The 17,530-nt window shown below is 50.5% G+C and overlaps 7 protein-coding genes across 9 annotated transcripts; 4 read left to right on the forward strand and 3 right to left on the reverse strand.

Annotated features, from left to right (window-relative positions):
• Window positions 1–102: 102 nt before the first annotated feature.
• On the forward strand, window positions 103–1,612 carry PV09_01641. Of its 2 annotated transcripts, XM_016354564.1 has the most exons (3): window positions 103–361; window positions 499–596; window positions 668–1,612. In XM_016354564.1, exons 1-3 carry the CDS (start codon window positions 289–291, stop codon window positions 1,481–1,483), a joined length of 987 nt encoding a protein of 328 aa, XP_016217576.1. In that variant the 5' UTR covers window positions 103–288; the 3' UTR covers window positions 1,484–1,612. The 2 variants fall into 2 exon arrangements, with proteins under 2 accessions (XP_016217576.1, XP_016217577.1); XM_016354565.1 differs by having other exon boundaries at window positions 499–1,612.
• Window positions 1,584–3,121, reverse strand: PV09_01642 (uncharacterized protein). Its single transcript, XM_016354566.1, has 2 exons — window positions 2,643–3,121; window positions 1,584–2,533 (listed from the first exon to the last, which is right to left on the reverse strand). The coding sequence occupies exons 1-2, from the start codon at window positions 3,021–3,023 to the stop codon at window positions 2,072–2,074; spliced, it is 843 nt and encodes a 280-aa protein (XP_016217578.1). The 5' UTR covers window positions 3,024–3,121; the 3' UTR covers window positions 1,584–2,071.
• Window positions 3,122–6,940: 3,819 nt separating this feature from the next.
• PV09_01643 (uncharacterized protein) lies at window positions 6,941–8,314 on the forward strand. The gene has a single exon (XM_016354567.1). The coding sequence runs from the start codon at window positions 7,323–7,325 to the stop codon at window positions 8,046–8,048; it is 726 nt and encodes a 241-aa protein (XP_016217579.1). The 5' UTR covers window positions 6,941–7,322; the 3' UTR covers window positions 8,049–8,314.
• Window positions 8,315–8,709: 395 nt separating this feature from the next.
• On the forward strand, window positions 8,710–10,202 carry PV09_01644 (uncharacterized protein). The gene is made up of 2 exons (XM_016354568.1): window positions 8,710–9,197; window positions 9,254–10,202. The coding sequence occupies exons 1-2, from the start codon at window positions 8,805–8,807 to the stop codon at window positions 9,935–9,937; spliced, it is 1,077 nt and encodes a 358-aa protein (XP_016217580.1). The 5' UTR covers window positions 8,710–8,804; the 3' UTR covers window positions 9,938–10,202.
• Window positions 10,203–10,598: 396 nt separating this feature from the next.
• PV09_01645 lies at window positions 10,599–13,498 on the forward strand. Of its 2 annotated transcripts, XM_016354570.1 has the most exons (5): window positions 10,599–10,722; window positions 11,579–11,747; window positions 11,797–12,216; window positions 12,398–12,736; window positions 12,801–13,498. In XM_016354570.1, the coding sequence occupies exons 1-5, from the start codon at window positions 10,683–10,685 to the stop codon at window positions 12,940–12,942; spliced, it is 1,110 nt and encodes a 369-aa protein (XP_016217582.1). In that variant the 5' UTR covers window positions 10,599–10,682; the 3' UTR covers window positions 12,943–13,498. The 2 variants fall into 2 exon arrangements, with proteins under 2 accessions (XP_016217582.1, XP_016217581.1); XM_016354569.1 differs by having other exon boundaries at window positions 10,599–11,747.
• PV09_01646 (uncharacterized protein) lies at window positions 13,197–15,241 on the reverse strand. The gene is made up of 2 exons (XM_016354571.1): window positions 14,762–15,241; window positions 13,197–14,691 (listed from the first exon to the last, which is right to left on the reverse strand). Exons 1-2 carry the CDS (start codon window positions 14,996–14,998, stop codon window positions 13,699–13,701), a joined length of 1,230 nt encoding a protein of 409 aa, XP_016217583.1. The 5' UTR covers window positions 14,999–15,241; the 3' UTR covers window positions 13,197–13,698.
• Window positions 15,242–15,366: 125 nt separating this feature from the next.
• On the reverse strand, window positions 15,367–17,374 carry PV09_01647 (uncharacterized protein). The gene is made up of 3 exons (XM_016354572.1): window positions 17,261–17,374; window positions 16,175–17,076; window positions 15,367–16,126 (listed from the first exon to the last, which is right to left on the reverse strand). Exons 1-3 carry the CDS (start codon window positions 17,304–17,306, stop codon window positions 15,530–15,532), a joined length of 1,545 nt encoding a protein of 514 aa, XP_016217584.1. The 5' UTR covers window positions 17,307–17,374; the 3' UTR covers window positions 15,367–15,529.
• Between the last annotated feature and the right edge of the window lie 156 nt (window positions 17,375–17,530).

Raw genomic sequence — 17,530 nt, forward strand, 5'->3', positions numbered from 1 at the left:
TTGTGTTGGGAAGGAGAAATCTCCGAAGTGAACGGCAAAGAGCCCCACAGCCCCCGCCTTAACTTTGACGTGCACCAGCGCCCCAGCGTGAGGAAGCCGTCCCGTTTCGCACGTATGATGTCAAACGCAAGCTTGCTGGACGACCGGATAAAACTTGTGCGATCCTGAAGGTCGGCCAGTGTGAGAACCTGTACTGCACTGCCAACGATCAGACCTTGCTTCTCTCTTTGTTCAAGCTTCTAAATCATATCGCGGCCGGAACTTCTTCCCCGTCCGCAAGTGGGCGCAATGGCTGCTCGAAAGGAGATCATCTCCAAGGTGCAGAAGATGGTGCCGCCAATGCTGGAGAGCTTTCACAAAGGTGCTGTGCTTCCTGTTTCCTTTTCCCCCTCTTCACGCTCGCCTTTTTTTTTCCCTAAACGATTCCTGGCCTACACTATGCTCCTGTGCGCTTTCCTTGCGTTCAGGGGAACGAGTACTGACGCCCGTGTTCATCAGGTCAGTTGGGACGAGTAGGCGTCATCGGCGGCAGCGAAGACTACACGGGCGCACCGTACTTTTCTGCCATGGCATCGGCCAGGCTCGGCTGCGACATGGTGAGCACGGCGCACAAATACAACAGACACACGCACATGTTCGCACGTCTAACGCGCTGCGACCGCGACAGAGCCACGTCATCTGCACGCCGGACGCCGGCGCCGTCATCAAAACCTACTCCCCGAACCTGATGGTCCACCCTTACATGCGCTCGTCGAAGCAGATCTCGGCCAGCGACGGCTCCGCCGTCGACGCCGCCGCCCAGCAGGTCATCGACATGCTGTCGCGGCTTCACGTCGTCGTGATCGGGCCCGGCCTGGGTCGCGACCCGGTGATGCAGGAGATCGTCGCGCGGACGATCACCGAGGCCAGAAAACGCAACATCCCCTTCGTGCTGGACGCGGACGGCCTGTTCCTGGTACAGACGCGGCCGGAGCTGATACAGGGTTACAAGGAGTGCATCCTCACGCCCAACGTGGTCGAGTTCGGCAGGCTGGCGAAGAGCAAGGGCATAGACGTGCAGCGGGAGGACCCGGCGACGGTGTGCGCGACGCTGGCGAGGGCATTTGGCGGTCCGACGATTGTGCAAAAGGGCGCCAAGGACTACATATCCAACGGGTCGGACACGTTCGTCTCCGACGGCGAGGGCGGCCTCAAGCGCTCCGGCGGCCAGGGCGACACGCTGACGGGAGCAATCGGCACGTTCCTGGCGTGGAGACGAGCGTATCTCGACAAGATATGGGACCACGAAGGCGACCTGAAGGAGGACGAACTGCTGGCTCTGGCGGCGTACGCGGGCAGCGCCGTCACGCGTGAGTGCTCCAGGCTCGCCTTCAGGAGCAAAGGGCGCAGCTTGCAGGCAGGCGACCTTACGGACAACGTACATGAAGCGTTCCTAAACGTCATTGGAGAGAACACCAAGGGTGCGGACGGCTCGAGGCTGTGAGAGACTCTTGGTGAGCCGTCGAAGATGAAAATATGCGAAGTGGAGGTACAAGGGCGATAGATTTGACTACAAAAAGGGACAGTAATGAGATGTATTAGAAATAAAATAAATCTCATTTGTCTTTATATACTGCCTACGTGAACTACTTGCCTTGGCTCGGATCATGATAAGACGAGTACGACATACTGCGAGAGAAAAAGTGGGTTTCGCAAAGAAGGGCTAACCTTCCCGGCCCCTCACGATTCAGCGTCTACGTCGATTGGGTCCGCAGCTGGCTCCCTAGGAAAACGGCTGTGTTCAAAGCGACCTCGCGTGTCTCCTTTGTTTTGATGGGGAGATGGGAGTTGCCGTCACAGCAAGGGCGCGGGTTGGATTGTGTTCGTGGAGGCTTGGTATCTATGTCCTCGTCTTCTTGGCCTTTCTTACTCCTTTGTTTTCGGGGGGAGGGGATCTTCTCATTCCTATCTCCTTTTTTTTTTTCTTTCTCTCTTTATTTCCTTTTTCTTTTTCCAAGTCTTTGTCGAGGGCCGCCCTGGATATAAGTGAGAAAGGTGCACAAAAGACGTCAAAATGTGGTGTCGACACTTCTCAGCCGCCCGAGGACGGCGACGACGAGTTCCGTCTCCTGCGGGAAGGTGGTGGCGGAGGTGAGGATCCGCGCCGACTGGCGGCGGAGTTCGGAGAGCGATCGCGGTCCGGGCTGCGACGACGCCGTGGCGGGGGCGTGCTGCTTCTTCGCCGCCTGTACGGCGGGGGCGAGTCGTCTCGCCTACGCTCTCGTCTGGGGGGCGTCCTTGAACGCGAGCGGTACCGTCTGCGGCGGGGCGATCCGTCGTCACCGTCGTCATCGTACTCTCTTCGTCGGCGCGGAGATCTGGATCTAGGTCTGGGCGAGTATCGCCGGCTGTCTCGGCCGCCGCGATAGTCGCGATCGCGTCGTTCGTTGCGGTCCCGGCGGTCCCGTCGTCGTCGATCGTCAATCTCTCTATCTCGCGCAGCCTCGCGCTCCTTCCGCCTCTTCTCCTCTTGAGCCCGTCGCTCGGCAGCTTCCTGTAGCACGTCCGATCAGAATTCGTCCGTAATTCTCCTGAAGCCAGAGAGGCAAAGAAACGACTAAAAGGGGAAGGGGGGAGGGGGGGGGAGCCCGACGACCTCTTACCCTTTCCTGCATGAGTTCGGCCTTCTTCGCTTCCAGCAGCTGGCTTGGCACGCCTAAGCTGCTCTCTTGGGCGCTCAGCATCAGATCCCACAACTCGCTCGCGAACTTGGCGCTCGACTCCTCGCCCAGAAAAGCCTGCATCTTGATCTGTAGAAGCTTGATGTTGGGGTTGAAGCTGGCACCCGACTTGTCGTTAACGAGTTCGTACGCAAAGTCCACCGTCACGTCGTCCTCCATGCCCAGTAGTTCCGTAATGCGCTGTGCCATCCACTTCTTCATGACTTCCATGTTGACCTTGCGGATGTCGACCTTGCGGGAGAACGTGGGCGGGAACTTGGTGGACCGCATGAGCTTGAGCTCAGCGGAGTCTGGCTGGGCCATGGCGGATAGCGCGGGCGACAAAAGGCGAGGAAGCAGCAGCGAGCGTGCGTGTGGTGTTCGTCAATGCAAGCACAAAAAAGGTTGGTTGTAGACTGCGTAACGCAGGGAAGGATTTTGATGGAGAAACCCAGCTCTGAGAACGAGCGAGAGACAGTCGGCGAATTTGGATTTGCCTTTTCGGGCTTAGCGTAGCCTTGCGATCAAGCCTCGCTGGCTGGGCGCATGACAAAGAAGACGACGTTAGAGTTAGGGTTTTGAGTGCTCGCGTGCTTGTAGAGCGGCCCAGGATAGCACTGCAGATTATCAAAAGGCTCACAAAAAGATCATTTGTGCGGCTGTCTATAGCGTGCCATGTCAGAGCCGATATCATGTCTCCAGGCAAGGCACTTAGCCTCGCCCGCAGTGGCATTCTCGTAGGAGGCCCATGCTGATGTGATGATTGATACCTGGATCATAGTTCGCGCATCCTTTGTAATTCCTTCATTTTTGTGAGTAGCTGTGGGCCATATCAAGGGGTTGCCAGCTATTTTCTCGAAATGAATGTGTTTGTTTTCCAGCTGACAACAGCTGTGTCCCGTCAACTGCCGAAGACCTTTAACTACATACAATGCCATCTCTCAATGCATGCACTTTTGGCTAAGTTCACTAAGCACCTCTCTAAATTCCAACGCCTCAGCATCGGATCTTCATTCCTCGTTCCTATCAGAATCATGATGCTGCTCGAGTTCTACTCTAAATGCAAAATGCTACACAATCATTGACTTTATCCTGTTGCAAACAGCGTTTGATTGGGATGAAGACTTTTGTTCTTGAGCAGATGGACTACCCATACCTCAAGTCGAGCAGTCACGAATTAGCTCTGCGAGAAGCCTTGTTCCGATCGCAAGGCTTGTAATTTTGGACCCAAACATCATTTCAATGCCTTCCTTGTCTACTGAAGCTGGCAAACTATGTATGTCTGAGGCTGTGGTTCGCTGTGAAAGTAATGCTGTTGCTTTTCTCCAAAATCTATGTGTATCTGAGTTATTGTGCCTCGGAAAGCTTGTCGTTGCTCTATCCTTAGTTGATTTGGCATGAGTATTGATTTACTGAATCTTATGGTTGACAATTGGTGTACGGAGGTTGAGGACACTAAGTAATGGCGATAGCATCATAAAAGCAGCCTGCGGTGCTATGTATCAAGCCTATCTCGAGACCAGGTGCCATGAAAGACAAGCGCAAAATTGTTGAACAGAGGTGGCTAGCCTTGAAGTTGTCCTGGACTACAGTGAAATACAGATCTTATTCGTTGCGATTCTAACATGTCGGCCTATGTAGCCCAAAAAATATAGGAGGCGGCGGGTTTCGAACATCGAACAATAAAAAAAATGTGTACTCGCTCTCGCTCTCGCTCGCTGCTCGACTTCACTTCACGTGTGCAATGCATAGTTTGACGTACCTTGTTTTTTGGTGCCCATAGGCCACCGTTCCAAGCTGGCTTGGCCATTGCTTGCTGCTTTGATCAACATAGACCAGTTATTGGTTATATATTAGATGCCCTAGAAACTAATTAGTTACCCTTCAGCACGTAACTCCCCTGACTATGGATGTCCGCTTCACATCAAAAACTTTGATGAATATCGCAAATGCATAATCAAAGTCTTCTTGTTCCATTTGACCACTGATGCTCCCATCAGTTAGACTGCATAGTCCTCGCCCGCGTCTATCAACAACTTTGTCAATGTCAGTTAAAGCAAGTATGACGTCCTCCAGTCTCATCGATAGAACGCCAGCCCAGTACTGAAATCCACAGATCTGTAATCATGCAAATAATCGATTTCAATTAATCATATCATGGCTTCGATTTTCATCTGGATAACACACTCCCAATCTAACCAGGCTAGCAGGACAACTACTGCGCGCGGTTTTAAGTCCATTCTGTACGATCCGAAGCTGAGGGAGAGAAGCCCTTACACTTGAAGACAATCAAGGCACAATCTACTACGCGATCCTCTGCTAAATAACGTCGAACACCATACGACGACAAAGATGGTCGAGTTACGTACTGCAGGACCTAAATGAATCGGGGATGTTGAGATGCTGCACAGCTGTCAACACAGGCATAGGAAACCCGCTTCCCATAGATTTTGGAGATAGCCTTTATCGGACATGTCATCCTGTTGCAGCAGTGCTGTCAAGAAGTACCTTCATGCTGCTATAGACACGAGAATAATATCCAGTTACGAGGACAAGCACGATAAACGATTATAACCCGTGCTAGCAGACATCCATAAAAACTTGGAAGAGAGGGCCCTGGAAACCAGAAGCCATTTTTGGCATCAGATACCTTGGAATACCGGATTAGAGTCGCGTTAACCAGAATTCGACAAACTAGAAGATCTTCTTGCTTTGTCTCTCGTGTGTTAAGCCAAGGCGGAAAACTCTTGTAGGAATTGCCGATAACAGACTTGCATATGCCTTAAGAACACAACTATGATTTGCCGCTGGAAAGAGGAATTCTCAGAATAGAAGAAGAGCTTGGTTGATAATAAACGTCGTAATATAAAAGGCAATGCAATGAAAAATCGTGAGTTAGCCGGATTCGATGCTCTCGGACAGACTCTGGGTCGCTCTCTCATAATAATAAATGGCCGGCTCAGTTCCTCGAGCCTCCCAGTATTCCAAGCTCTTAACAGGTGGCAGCTATCCTCGAAACAGGCAGCGGGATCTGTGCAGCACCCTCATCTAACCCTGCCAATCCTTTGAGACTAAAAGGCGCCAGCGATAGCTCCAATACGTATGGCCCCGAGGACATTACGCCTTTGAACAGTTTACTCTAAAAGCAATGGTTCACAGAAGCTTTGGATGAGATCATACCTAGAAACTGGGCGGAACAACAATAAGGTCTGCAGAACCCCTCAAGCCCTTTATTGGTCGGAATGCATGCATATCAGTTCATACAGCGGTTCCGTAGATGGGATAAACTAAAACTCCGCAAGGCCTCGTTCGGAATACTCCCTTGCACGCAAAGACCCGGGAAGAGACTTGGATGGGAACCAACACAATGACGACCATATGCCTGGTGCTTGGGAAGATTTTGCCCGGGTCAAAGCAGGGTCGACGGCAATATCCGCGCCCTAAAACTTCCGTCCTGCATTAAATGCACCGCCCAATTTTCAACCTGAAGCAGGCCTGTTAAACCGGGTGGAAAAGGATCTGCGAAAGTCGGGCAGCAGGTTGCACGTGTGACGGAGGGTGTTCGTGTCGCCTACATACGCAAGCGAAGTCTGGAACTCTGCACTAGTCGCAGCAACGGGTTTCCAATGCTCGCTAAAGACGGGTTGAGAAATATCCCTCGCTTGAGAATTTTCCTTGCTTGATGATAGCTCGACATCTTTAGAATCCCTTACACCGAGCGTGATAGAGACCAGCACCGTGCAGATGGGTTCCGGGCAGTGCGAAAATTCGATAGCCTACTTGCGCAGTTGAATCGCTGCACGTGGAGACACGGATTTCCATATCTTGATACCGTAGGCACCTTATCGAGGGCGCTGATCAATACTGATTGCGACGATGCTTTCCGAGAAAACCGCCATATTGGTTCATTAGTCGATGTTGAGACCTCGTGGTAGCGGACGCGTGTGATTGAACTGATATCGCGGTTTGGTGGGGTCTGCAGCGTGGCACTGCATCGCCAGATCCTGTACGTGCGAAAATTGCCAGGTCGATCCATCACAAATAGCATTACCCCACCGTGCCATTCGTCTTTACCGCTGCTCCAAGATGCGGCGAAGCCATCATTGGGTGGTGGAGTTTTGAACGCTGTCGATTGCCGAGCTGAGGAAGAGTCCCCATGTAGTCTGTTGCTGGGGTCGAGACATTGCGTCAGCCAATGCTACTGTGATAATTTACGGGTTTCTGGCATGCTGAGCGTTGTAGAAACTTAAGCGAATGGCGACTGCAGATTCCCGCCAAAGTCAAAAAGCCATGTCCAACATCATGATTGGATACGTTTAAACCTGCTTCAGGCGATGTTCCGCTTGCCTGGTATACCCTTACCTCGTCCAAGCCCCAGGTCCAACAAGACCGGCACTCATAAAGAGCGGCGTTAGCCCTCGTGCACAAAGTTAACACCTACCAAGCACATTGGTCGCACAGCGTCCTTGTTCAAGAGCATAATTCGAACAATCTTAAAAGTTCAGCAAACCTGAAAGGAGTTCAAAGACCGATTTGCCACACTGAGGAAACGCTGATCGTTCCTTCCAGCAGCAGCTAACGCAGTAACGCCCTGTGCCGCTGTCGATCTCCTCAGCTTCAAAAATGAGCGCAGGGCGAGGAGGTATCATCGAGCCTTTAGATATCCACAGACAAAGTAGCCGGACGAGGTCGACGAGCACAGTATCAAGGGCATCAAGCAGTCACAGCGGAACTTCACGAGGATCAAGCGATTCTTCAGAGCAAGTACGTCCACCAAGCGTTCCCCAATTGCCAAAGACTCATAAAAAGTCGAGCTCGTTCAGCAAATTGTTTGGAACTAAGGAACCGTCCCTTGAATCGTTCAAACAACTTGCGGACTTACAACAAAAGGAGTTGGCGCAAAAGGGACAAAAGCTTCCGTTTGGCGTGGCACAGGCTAAGCTACCAAGCACGGTCAAGGACGACTATAAGCAAGCGAAACAAAGGGCGAAAGAGAGGGCAAAGCTGCATGAAGCAATCAAGGAAAAGCTGAAAACGCACGAAACTGAAGGGCCGCATGAACATGGCTCGCGTCCCTTTACTGGTAAAATTATTCTCGACGATAAAGCTCGAAGCCCGTCCACAAGATCCGCTTCATATACTCCAAAGAGCCCGAAATCGCCTTCCAAACAGATTTTCCCGTTAGGCCCGTTGCCCGAGGCGGCTCAAGTGGACGGAAAAGTCGACACACCTCAATCGCGTGCGTCTCCACCATCATCACCGACCACTTTCAACATGAAGGGAACATTGGTCCATGTTTCGGGTGTTCTGACTGGAGATGCTCGAAGAGAGGCACTGCCATGGGAGTAGAATCGGTTCACGAAGTTATGAAAAGTAATGAATCGCATGATATAACCCTAGACCTCGAATATTGAGCACGAAAGATTGTGTGAAAGGTGGGCAAACATTTCAGCGCACTCTCTGCAAACTAGAACTAGTTGGCGACATAGCGCCGTAATTGGGTGTTATCGACTTGTAGGCCTTCTACGCAATTCTGCTAATCAAGCAACGTTTTTGGCAAGAAATTTCCCGTGAATCGCTTGCTATACACGTGCAGCACTTATGGTCTGGCTCCTTGTGACGTAAAAGCAGGAAAACGAGTCCGCAGCCCACATGCACGGGCAGCATATTAATGATCAATTGAAAATGAGCCCTGGGCATAGTTCTACGACTTGGCTTCTTCAGCTCGCTGTCTTCCGTACAGCAACGCTATGGCTGGGAGAGTCATTCACCGTCTCGAATGCAGGAATGCATTTTTTCGGCAGTGCGACAAATGCTAACTAAGCACGATGCTTTCTCCGCTGCTGTCGAACACCAACTGCTAGCCCACGAGGTGACAAGGACAGGATTGGATGACGTCTGCCAATCGACGCTGGTCCACGCAGTTCGACGCGGAAACCAATCCGTGGCGTGGTTGCAGGGCCCCTCTTAGTCATGGCTGAGAAATGCTCTGCAATCCAAATTTCCAATAGCGTAGTAATGATTTCGGTAGGGTGTATATGAAGAGACCATATCTTTCTGGATGCTTCAGCGATTCTGAGTATATTAAGGCCCCACTTGTCGTTGATGAAGCGAATCATCAGTTCAATAATTTTCTGTATCATTGCAGTTGTCCTTTACCATCGAGAGCGAATCTTGAAATATACTGTCACACAAATGTCTGTACGAGACCAAGCTTTTCCAGGATTACCAGTTGTTCCTCCAAACGATCCGTCACTGATGAAGCCTCTAAATGCATCGATTGCCCGTGGCATTCGCCAGTCCATCCTGGCGGTCTCCCAATCGGAAGGCGTTGGCGCCCGAGTTCGAAGATCGATTGGAACTCCACGCCTTCGAAATCTGTCACCGTTCCTGATGCTCGACCACTTTTCGATATCGCCAGGGGCCGGATTTCCAGACCATCCCCATAGAGGTCAAGAGACCATTACTTATCTCCTCCAAGGCGCTGTTGATCATGAGGTTAGTTTGCTCAACACAACCCCGGATACTGAACGCAGATACTAACGATTCAAAAGGACTTCACTGGCAGTAAAGGGACCATCGAAACCGGTGACCTGCAGTTTATGACTGCCGGAAAGGGGGTAGTACACGCTGAGATGCCTAGGCAGAACGAGGATGGAAGCCCCAATGTGGGCCTGCAATTGTGGGTGGACTTGCCCAAAAGCCTGAAATACTGCGAACCGCGATATCGAGATCTTCGTGCGAAAGAAATACCCTCTGTAGATCTAGACGATGGCAAAGTCCACGTAAAGGTCATCAGTGGTCAATCTCACGGCGTCGATAGCGTCAAGGACCTGGCCTATACTCCTGTTTGGCTCCTCGACATAGAGATCAAGCCTGGGGGAAGGATCGAGCAGCCTTTACCTGTCGGTTGGACTGCGTTCGCGTACAGTCTTGAGGGTACGGTTACATTTGGCGAAGGTGACAAGGCTCAAACGGTTCCGCGGTATCACAACACTGTCTTTGAGCAAGAAGGTGACAAGGTCGTCGCATCAGTTGACGCAGGTGCAACTGAGAGTGCACGATTCGTGCTGGTTGCTGGTCTACCACATGATCAAAAGATTGTTCAGTATGGTCCTTTTGTGCTGAATTCTGAGGAAGAAGTTTATCAAGCACTCATGGACTATCAAATGCACCGGAATGGCTTCGAGAGAGCGGCTAACTGGGAGAGTGAGATAGGGAAGTCCATGGCACACTAGAATAACGGCAGTTGTCAAGTACGAGCGAATTGATATGTATAGTAGAGAGTTTTTGTACAACATATGATGTCTGCACTTAGGAAGGAACAAAATGCAACGTGAACACCCGGGTTAGATAACAGAAATTAGCTGAAATTTAGGATCCACGTACGGAAACTACAGTTCTTTTGCTTACCGCTCGTCGCACAAGCATCGGATCACTAGGGTCAGCGCAGAGCAAGCAGTGTAGCACGGCGATGCAAGTCACCACATGCATATATGTCACAATTGACTTTACGTCCAACGATTTTACATCCGCTCAAACATGTCGCCCTTTATCTTGCTGCGCTAGTTTCTTATATCGTACGTATGTTCCAACGAGGTGGGTTGATTGCCTGGAATCATAAAAGGTACGAGATTGCCCTCGACCTCGAACGCCAACACATTGTTGGTAAATCTACTTAGTCCTAATTGCTTGGCGTCTTCACATATCAAGAATAGCGTATCGTTCCGTTCCTAGGACAGAGAGCTCGTCAAGCAGGATGGACAGCGCTGATTCTTTGCTGACCAAAGCTCGGATGTTCGTTGTGTCAAAAGGCCCGTGATCCTGCGTTTCTAGAACGTCTCGAGCTGCTTTAGCGCTGCTGCGCCCAATTCAGCGTCACACCCCCCCCGCTATCGTCGTGTACCTTGCCTTTCGCTCGCCTCTTCATTTCTTTGACCTCAACCGTCTGTGCATGACCTCCCTCCATGTAGCGCTCCTACGATGTCGGCAATAGGGGGGAGCAATGGCTCCGACACATACGGTAAGTCGATAACTGAACGATCTGCTCCCTGACTGCTGCAACACGGATGGATTTGATCACGTTCCTACAGCCGCACACAACAATTGGAGCTTTCGAGAGTCATTCTTGGAGATAATAACCCCAGGACATCATAAAGAATCTTCGCATCGGCCGGTAAACTGCCAGAGCTCATACTTCTCCGTTCAACAATGGTCGCATCGAAGTTTGTCGCGGTCCCATTCGGTGGATCAAGAATCATTATGCCTCGCGTCGTTTGACAACACACACCATTTCAGCAAATCTCGCAAGGCTTGAGCATTTCTAGCTGGGAAGCTCATAGAGCTGGTATTCATCCTCAACGAGATCCTTTCCCGTGGAATTATACTAGTCCATGGCCATTGGATGGACTGTTCACAACAATCCCCCCTTCCCCACTTCCCCCAAAGGTCTGACGGCATTTGGAGCAACATTAAGCCTTACTTATATTTGCCCAATTTGAGCGCTCTACCCCAGCTATGGGAAATCTAGTTTTCCTGCAGGGGCGCAGAAGAAGTCTGAGAGAATACTTTCTTGCGAAACCGGACTGCCTGTGCACCGCTCGTTCATCCGCTCGGGAAACCGCGTTGGTGCTTTCGCCTTCATGATAGTCCCTCTATCCGTGTCCGCAGCAGCTGTCAGATCGTCCATTTTCTAAGACTTTTGGTGCTAACTTATGATGTGCCGCTCTTTCTCTCGAAACCGGGTCTTCGGAGTGAGTTCACAGGCCTAATTGATCGTTCTGTAAATGAGAACATCAATGCTTTAGTCTGCACAATGGCCCTCTTACTCCTTGAAGGCTCGGGCATTCGTTGGGAAAGTCAAGCACAGTCAAATGCAGATCAAGATGGTCTTTCAAAGAGCCAAAGTCCTCTAGAGCGGCTGGGCTTCAAATTACACATTGGCGATAAGAAGACAAGAGACGGGCAAGTTCCGAAGAGAAGAGGTCCAAAGCCAGACAGCAAACCGGCGCTTACCCGTCGCCAAGAGCTCAACCGACAGGCACAAAGGTTTGATCATGGACTTGTTGCTAACAGTCTTCGTCTAACATTTGGTCAGAACGCATCGTGAGCGCAAGGAGCTTTACATCAAGGCACTTGAGCAGGAAGTTCTGCGCCTGAAAGAGCTTTATGAACAATCCGTCAAGGAGAAACAGCAAGTTGTCGAAGAAAATCAGGCTCTCCGGGAAGCTCTCAGAGCATATGGGATACAATACGACCCCAGAGTGGCACCATACAACACAGCGTCATCCCAATATGGTGAAAGTACCGCAAGTATAACGAACAGCCAAACGAGAGCTTCCATGTCCACTGGTGTAACGTCACCCACACCTCCGGGGCCGTCAATTCCAAATCCAAGTAGCCAGGGTAGTCCACCGACATTGGAGGGGGCGATGATATCCGCCCCACACGGTTATCAGACGAGCCCTCAGCAGCAAAATTTTGATCATAATCAAGTTGGCATTGATTTCGTTCTAACGTACGAACGCACGCCTTATCCTTCTCCACCACAGTAATAAGTTCAAAATACATTCATCCTTAGCCGTCTTGACTAATTGTCAGTGCTTCTGCTCTTTATGGAAATTTGCTTGTTTGTATCACAATTTAAAATGTTATTCACTCGTCTATAGATGGTCTTTGGCTGATTCATGCTCTTATAGATTGGAGAAACCATGTCAAGATCACATGCAGATGCTACTTGTGCGTTCGGAAGATTCGGACGGCGAAATCTCTGGTCACGTCCTTATGGCGACATGTCCGCCACACTCACACATTCTTGATAAACCGGAGGAAAAGTACCCACACAAAGTGTCTGACCTACCTGGAGCGGAGCTAGAAAAGCTGTTAAATCTCAGCGCGCAACTACCGATTGCAGAGTGCGAGTTGCCTCCTGTACGAGCCTGGGCGATGATCAGGAACCACCCACGCTTCACAGAACTTACAAAAGAGGAATGTGAAGCGTTAAGGGATGAACTCGCGCCTAAGATTAGATGCTATGGGTGAGTACGACCAATTGTGGTCCTTTAAAGTTGAAAGATGTGTCCTAATTGAGATATTTCTCAGGTTTGGTGCAGTGCTTGAGGACTTCGAGGTCCGTGATGCAATCGCTAAGATCATGGCCAACAAGCGCGAGTACGATCATGATCCATCACAAATGGATATTGAATGGAACTCTTCACCTGACCTCGAAGCCTTTCAAGGCTAAACTGGCCTGCTGGAGGGAGGTATCATCTTAAATTTGGAACTTCGCGAAGCAATGCTGTTGTATAAGTCCCGTCAATGCGTGAGAGGTCCGAAGTACAGATGACGTTGACGTGGATACTTTCGAAGGATTTATTTTGGTTTTCTAACGAGGTTCGTTTTCTCTTAGTGAGGCTTCGCCGCTACTTCTGACAAGGTACTCCGTATGCGCGATATAGCTATGTGGTCATATATACAATATGATCAAGAAATACTTCAGTCATTTCGTTCGATTGCTGGAATAAGTTTATATATCAAAATGTGCCCGCTCAAAGCACCGCGTAAGCTGCAGCGTACCTTACATCGGGTTTGGGGTATAAAATAAACCTATACTACTGCAAATAAAGCAGCACATTGTTCTAGCATGAGGCTTGGGACAAACTATGTCCTTCCCTAGAAAGCCGCACTCATATCTGGATGTACAAATGTCATGCCTGAAACGTCCTCCCTCTTACATAATTACAGTCTCGCAAAAAGACAAGTTGATAGCTCACAATACCCATACGGCTGTCAATTGTTCAGAACTTTTTGTGGCTATTATGTGTTTCTCTCAGCAGAGACATCCATATGTCTTGGATTTGGGACCTTTTCGAAAGCGTCGACGATTTGGGATGTGCTTTCAGAAGCCTTTGCAATGTCAATCCCTGGTTGTTCCATCTCTTGCCTTCGCCTCGGACTCATCCTCATCCTCTTCATCTTCACTCTCATCTTCAGTGTCATCTTAGTTGTCATCCTCATTATTCGCTTTCGAAGTCTCCGCTTCGGTTCTGGAAGGCTCTACCCCTGCGCTCTTCATAATTGCTTTTATCTTGTTGGGTCCACCTTTGATGTTAAGTGGCTTCTGCATCGTATCTGATTGACCTTTTCCTGCTGCCTCAGTGGTTCCTTTGCCGGACTCCAGACTAGGCTCCGATTCTGCTGTAGAAGACTTCATATCCGTATCCTCGACTTTGTTCTTGTCCGCCGCTTGATCTTTCACTTCCTCCTTATCCCCATCCTCTCCGTCTCCAAATAGGATAGCATCTTCGGTAGCTTCATCCATCTCTTCTTCTTCGTCTTCTTCCGGTATCGCGCACTCCGATTCTATCCTCTTTATCTCCTCCTCGCTCGCAGCGCTGATCTCCGACCCCCTGTGCTCCCGAGGCTCTGGTTCAGTTTTCTCTGGTACAAAGGAGTGCGCCGAGCCTGTTGAGCCATGCCTGCGGTGACTCGTGGCGCTTATGGGCGACTTGATTGAGGTGGGGGATTTGACGTTGGCATCCGACGACGGCGACTTGACAGCAGGTGACATGGGTAATGGTACACCGCTAGGGGACAGAGGGGTTTCCCTGCTGTCTTCCTTATCCCCTTTTTGGGCATCCTTCTCTGTTGAACTCGCTTTCTGTAGAATTGGGGTAGGTACTTTCTTCGCAGCCTCTTTCGCCTTGGCGGCGGCTTCTGCTGCCAACTGCCCCATTACTGAGGTCTGCTGTGGCACTACAGTATCCTCTTTCTTTGGCTCTTCCTTAGCTGAAGCTACAGTTGTCGAAGCTGCAGTGCTAGACGAAGTCACGACCGAAACTCCCGTAGGGGTCGGATTGGAAGCCGTGCCTCCCTCCCTTATGGGTATCATTTTTGCAGGTGCAGTCGTTATGCTCGTCTCTGTCGTATCTACTTCACCAATCGCATCTTCTAGCTCTCCAAACTCATTAAGCTCCTCTATCTCCTCCAAGTCCTACGATGCGACATCAGAATGACGTGTCTCAAAGCATCTTCCATTTCCCTTTACGTTCGTGCAAACTTACACCTATGACAAAACCCTCTTTGACAAGCAGAGGTAGCTTCTTTCCCCTTGCACGGCGCTGGAAGAGCTTTCGTGCACTTTCGTTTGTGGCAGTATCAATGTATGTGAAGGGTATGCGTGCGTTTCTTAGAATCGTTTCTATGCGAGACGTTGCCGTCACAATGTGCGAACTGCCTGCTGTCAAAGAAGTGAAGAGGAACAGCTGTTTTGTTTGTTCCCAGTGTTGTAGTTCCGCCATAGTGCTCTGGTTTTCGGGTATTTAAACGCCGTTGCAGTGTACGAGGTGTCCGGTGACTGCAGTGGAAACGAGAAAGGAATACCTTCAAGAGGGGCGGCAGATCTCGGATGTTGTTAAAGGAGAACTCGAGAATGAGTTCAGGAGACGCTCGATTAAGCGCTGACGAGTAGCTCTTCTGTGGACTCGCTTGATCACGAGCTGTTATGAGGGCAGGTTCAACCTGACGTGTTGGGCGTTTCAAGGGTTTGCTCGTTCAGCCACCCCACTAACGCCCTGTAGTTAACTGAACACGCAGGTGGATGCTCCCCGCGCCGGGATCTTTCCAGACAGCGACTCGAGATGACGCTAAGAAGAGTTGTGCACGATCTGACGTTTAAATCACTGCAGCGTTTATCTGATCTCTCTAAAAGAATTGCCCGAGAGCCTCCCCCCAGTTGCTGTGCTTATACGCAAATAACATCCTGCCCGTTACATATCCATCGAAACACCACGCTCAATACATTGGTAGAAGTAATGAGCACAAAAGGAAAATTAGTGCATGCCAAACACAGAGCGTCCATCTTTGTCTCGTCCACCTCTCGCCAGAAATAGAGCGACGCTCTCCTTAGCGGTCTGACTGCCCCAGACACTCTCTTTCCCGCCTCGTCGCCACTCGTCGCTCAAGGCTATCGTCGAGTCGTCCGCAGCTCCTGACACATCTGGCAACCGTACTCCAGGTCTGGTCGCCTCGCCCAGGATAACCTCTAGATCCCGTTTCTGACTGCTAATCCAGCGTTTTAAGAAGTTTACAGGATCTGCTGCCATACTTGTAAAGAAAGTGTGCTTGCCCTTGGATTGGGCGATGGCCTGAATCACTAGCGCGAGATGCGTATCGATCCTGGAAATCGTCTCGAGCGTTGCGGTTGTTGAGGGAGAGTGGAAGATGCGATCTTTGACGAGGTCATACGTTGGGTCATTTTGGAGAACGGAGACGTCGTAGATGGTGTAAGGAGATGGCTTCGGTGTCGCATTAATATAATCCCTGTCTACGCGGATTGTGTAATCGAGAGTGATGGGGGGAAGCGGCTTGCAATGCTGGATTATAGCATCACCAACTCGGTTGAGCTCGATTGTGTCATAGCCAAAGACCTGTGATGGTAAGCGGGTGCAGACTGAGACATGTTGTCATATACATACGTTCTTCATGAGCGGATCACAACGAGCCTTTCGAGCATCTTCGCCCCCGTCGAGCTTGTTGACTCGGATGTACTTCCAAACACTCATAGTGATATTCGCCTTCGTATCCTCCTTGATGCCACCGCATATCTGCGACAACTCATCGGATAGCCTGTAGATCTCGGGCTGATTGTCCGGGTATAGGTTAATACGAATATTGATGTTTTCGTCGCTTTTCCGTTCGAAGTGGAGGCAATCGAAGTTGGCTGCGTCAGAAGTGTTCACCACACCTTCGCGCGTTTCTGGCTTGATCCACTCGATCTGTGCCATGTTGTCTGGCTGAAGTGAAGGCGGACGATCAAAGTCGATAGTGATCTTCTTGAAGAAATGCGAAAACCTCGTCATTTCTCCTGGGATTGGCCTCTTCTCCGCACTGTCGCTATTCGTCTCCATAGCGTCCGGACCTCGCGTATCATCTGAATCGAGAACATCCTCCTCGTCGAGGAGCCTGCCTTCAATCTTGACTCGGTACGTTGCTTGTGAATTGTCACCAAAGTCAAACGTGTCGTTGTCCATGCCTGTCGCTTGCCACGGCTGATTTTCAGCAGTATTGGAAATCCATATGCGCATTGTGCGTCGCCTTTTTACGTCCCTCGGCTGATCCTGCAAGTCTAATCGCTTCCTCATCATAGTCGCATCGAGCTTACGCTCCAGCTCACGTAGCTTTTGGTATCTTTCAACGGCGCCACCGATGGTTATCTCGTCCACACCGGCTGGTATGTCGCGATCTGTAGGCTTGCGCGATAGCATCCTCGCTCGTGCCTGTCTCCGCTCGTCTTCGGCGCGCTGCTGCTGTTGCATGACGACCTGCGCGTTCTGCGCTTGGTATGGTGGATAGCCAGCATGGCCGCCGGGTGGCATCCCTACACGGCGCAAAGTGCGCTCCAAGTCAGTGTGCTTGATCATAAAAAAAAGATGGAAGTTTGAGAACTATGTTGCGACTGCTGCCACGGCTGGTGTTTTCCAGGTCTAGGTGAGCGCGACACAGGAGTTGCAATTGCGGCTGACGGAGAGTACATGTTGATCTACGCGGAAATTGAGACGAACCTTTGGCGGGACCGCGCGCATAACGACCACCTTGAGGTGCTTGCATGATCGCGATGGTGAAATGATTCGTTGACTGAGCGTAGCAACTTAATGGTGGTCCTGCCGCGATTTGATGACACGCGTGGTTAGTCTCTTAGAAAAGTGAACGGGGTGAGGCGCGCACCCTCCACCGGCCTATCAACGTCGCGGAAGCTTTTCAGCCTTCACCAGCACGCACTTTTGTCACAGAGGTGACAATGAATTCTTTGCGGTAAATGTCACCATACATAT

This window comes from Verruconis gallopava (assembly GCF_000836295.1).
Source record: "Verruconis gallopava strain CBS 43764 unplaced genomic scaffold supercont1.4, whole genome shotgun sequence".
In the NCBI taxonomy this organism is placed as follows: domain Eukaryota; kingdom Fungi; phylum Ascomycota; class Dothideomycetes; order Venturiales; family Sympoventuriaceae; genus Verruconis; species Verruconis gallopava.

What these genes read in the sequence shown, in the direction of transcription:
- PV09_01641 (XM_016354564.1), top strand. Translation starts at nt 289, where the DNA reads ATGGCTGCTCGAAAGGAGATCATCTCCAAGGTGCAGAAGATGGTGCCG. An exon ending in GCTGGAGAGCTTTCACAAAG is followed by an intron (nt 362 to 498) that starts GTGCTGTGCTTC and finishes CGTGTTCATCAG; the next exon opens with GTCAGTTGGGACGAGTAGGC. An exon ending in CCAGGCTCGGCTGCGACATG is followed by an intron (nt 597 to 667) that starts GTGAGCACGGCG and finishes CGACCGCGACAG; the next exon opens with AGCCACGTCATCTGCACGCC.
- PV09_01646 (XM_016354571.1), bottom strand. Translation starts at nt 14,998, where the DNA reads ATGGCGGAACTACAACACTGGGAACAAACAAAACAGCTGTTCCTCTTC. An exon ending in AAGAGGGTTTTGTCATAGGT is followed by an intron (nt 14,692 to 14,761) that starts GTAAGTTTGCAC and finishes GTCGCATCGTAG; the next exon opens with GACTTGGAGGAGATAGAGGA.
- PV09_01644 (XM_016354568.1), top strand. Translation starts at nt 8,805, where the DNA reads ATGAAGCGAATCATCAGTTCAATAATTTTCTGTATCATTGCAGTTGTC. An exon ending in AAGGCGCTGTTGATCATGAG is followed by an intron (nt 9,198 to 9,253) that starts GTTAGTTTGCTC and finishes ACGATTCAAAAG; the next exon opens with GACTTCACTGGCAGTAAAGG.
- PV09_01645 (XM_016354569.1), top strand. Translation starts at nt 11,515, where the DNA reads ATGGCCCTCTTACTCCTTGAAGGCTCGGGCATTCGTTGGGAAAGTCAA. An exon ending in CTCAACCGACAGGCACAAAG is followed by an intron (nt 11,748 to 11,796) that starts GTTTGATCATGG and finishes ACATTTGGTCAG; the next exon opens with AACGCATCGTGAGCGCAAGG. An exon ending in GGCATTGATTTCGTTCTAAC is followed by an intron (nt 12,217 to 12,397) that starts GTACGAACGCAC and finishes ATGCTCTTATAG; the next exon opens with ATTGGAGAAACCATGTCAAG.
- PV09_01643 (XM_016354567.1), top strand. Translation starts at nt 7,323, where the DNA reads ATGAGCGCAGGGCGAGGAGGTATCATCGAGCCTTTAGATATCCACAGA.
- PV09_01642 (XM_016354566.1), bottom strand. Translation starts at nt 3,023, where the DNA reads ATGGCCCAGCCAGACTCCGCTGAGCTCAAGCTCATGCGGTCCACCAAG. An exon ending in CCGAACTCATGCAGGAAAGG is followed by an intron (nt 2,534 to 2,642) that starts GTAAGAGGTCGT and finishes GACGTGCTACAG; the next exon opens with GAAGCTGCCGAGCGACGGGC.
- PV09_01647 (XM_016354572.1), bottom strand. Translation starts at nt 17,306, where the DNA reads ATGCAAGCACCTCAAGGTGGTCGTTATGCGCGCGGTCCCGCCAAAG. An exon ending in TGCGCGCGGTCCCGCCAAAG is followed by an intron (nt 17,077 to 17,260) that starts GTTCGTCTCAAT and finishes TGCGCCGTGTAG; the next exon opens with GGATGCCACCCGGCGGCCAT. An exon ending in GTGATCCGCTCATGAAGAAC is followed by an intron (nt 16,127 to 16,174) that starts GTATGTATATGA and finishes TTACCATCACAG; the next exon opens with GTCTTTGGCTATGACACAAT.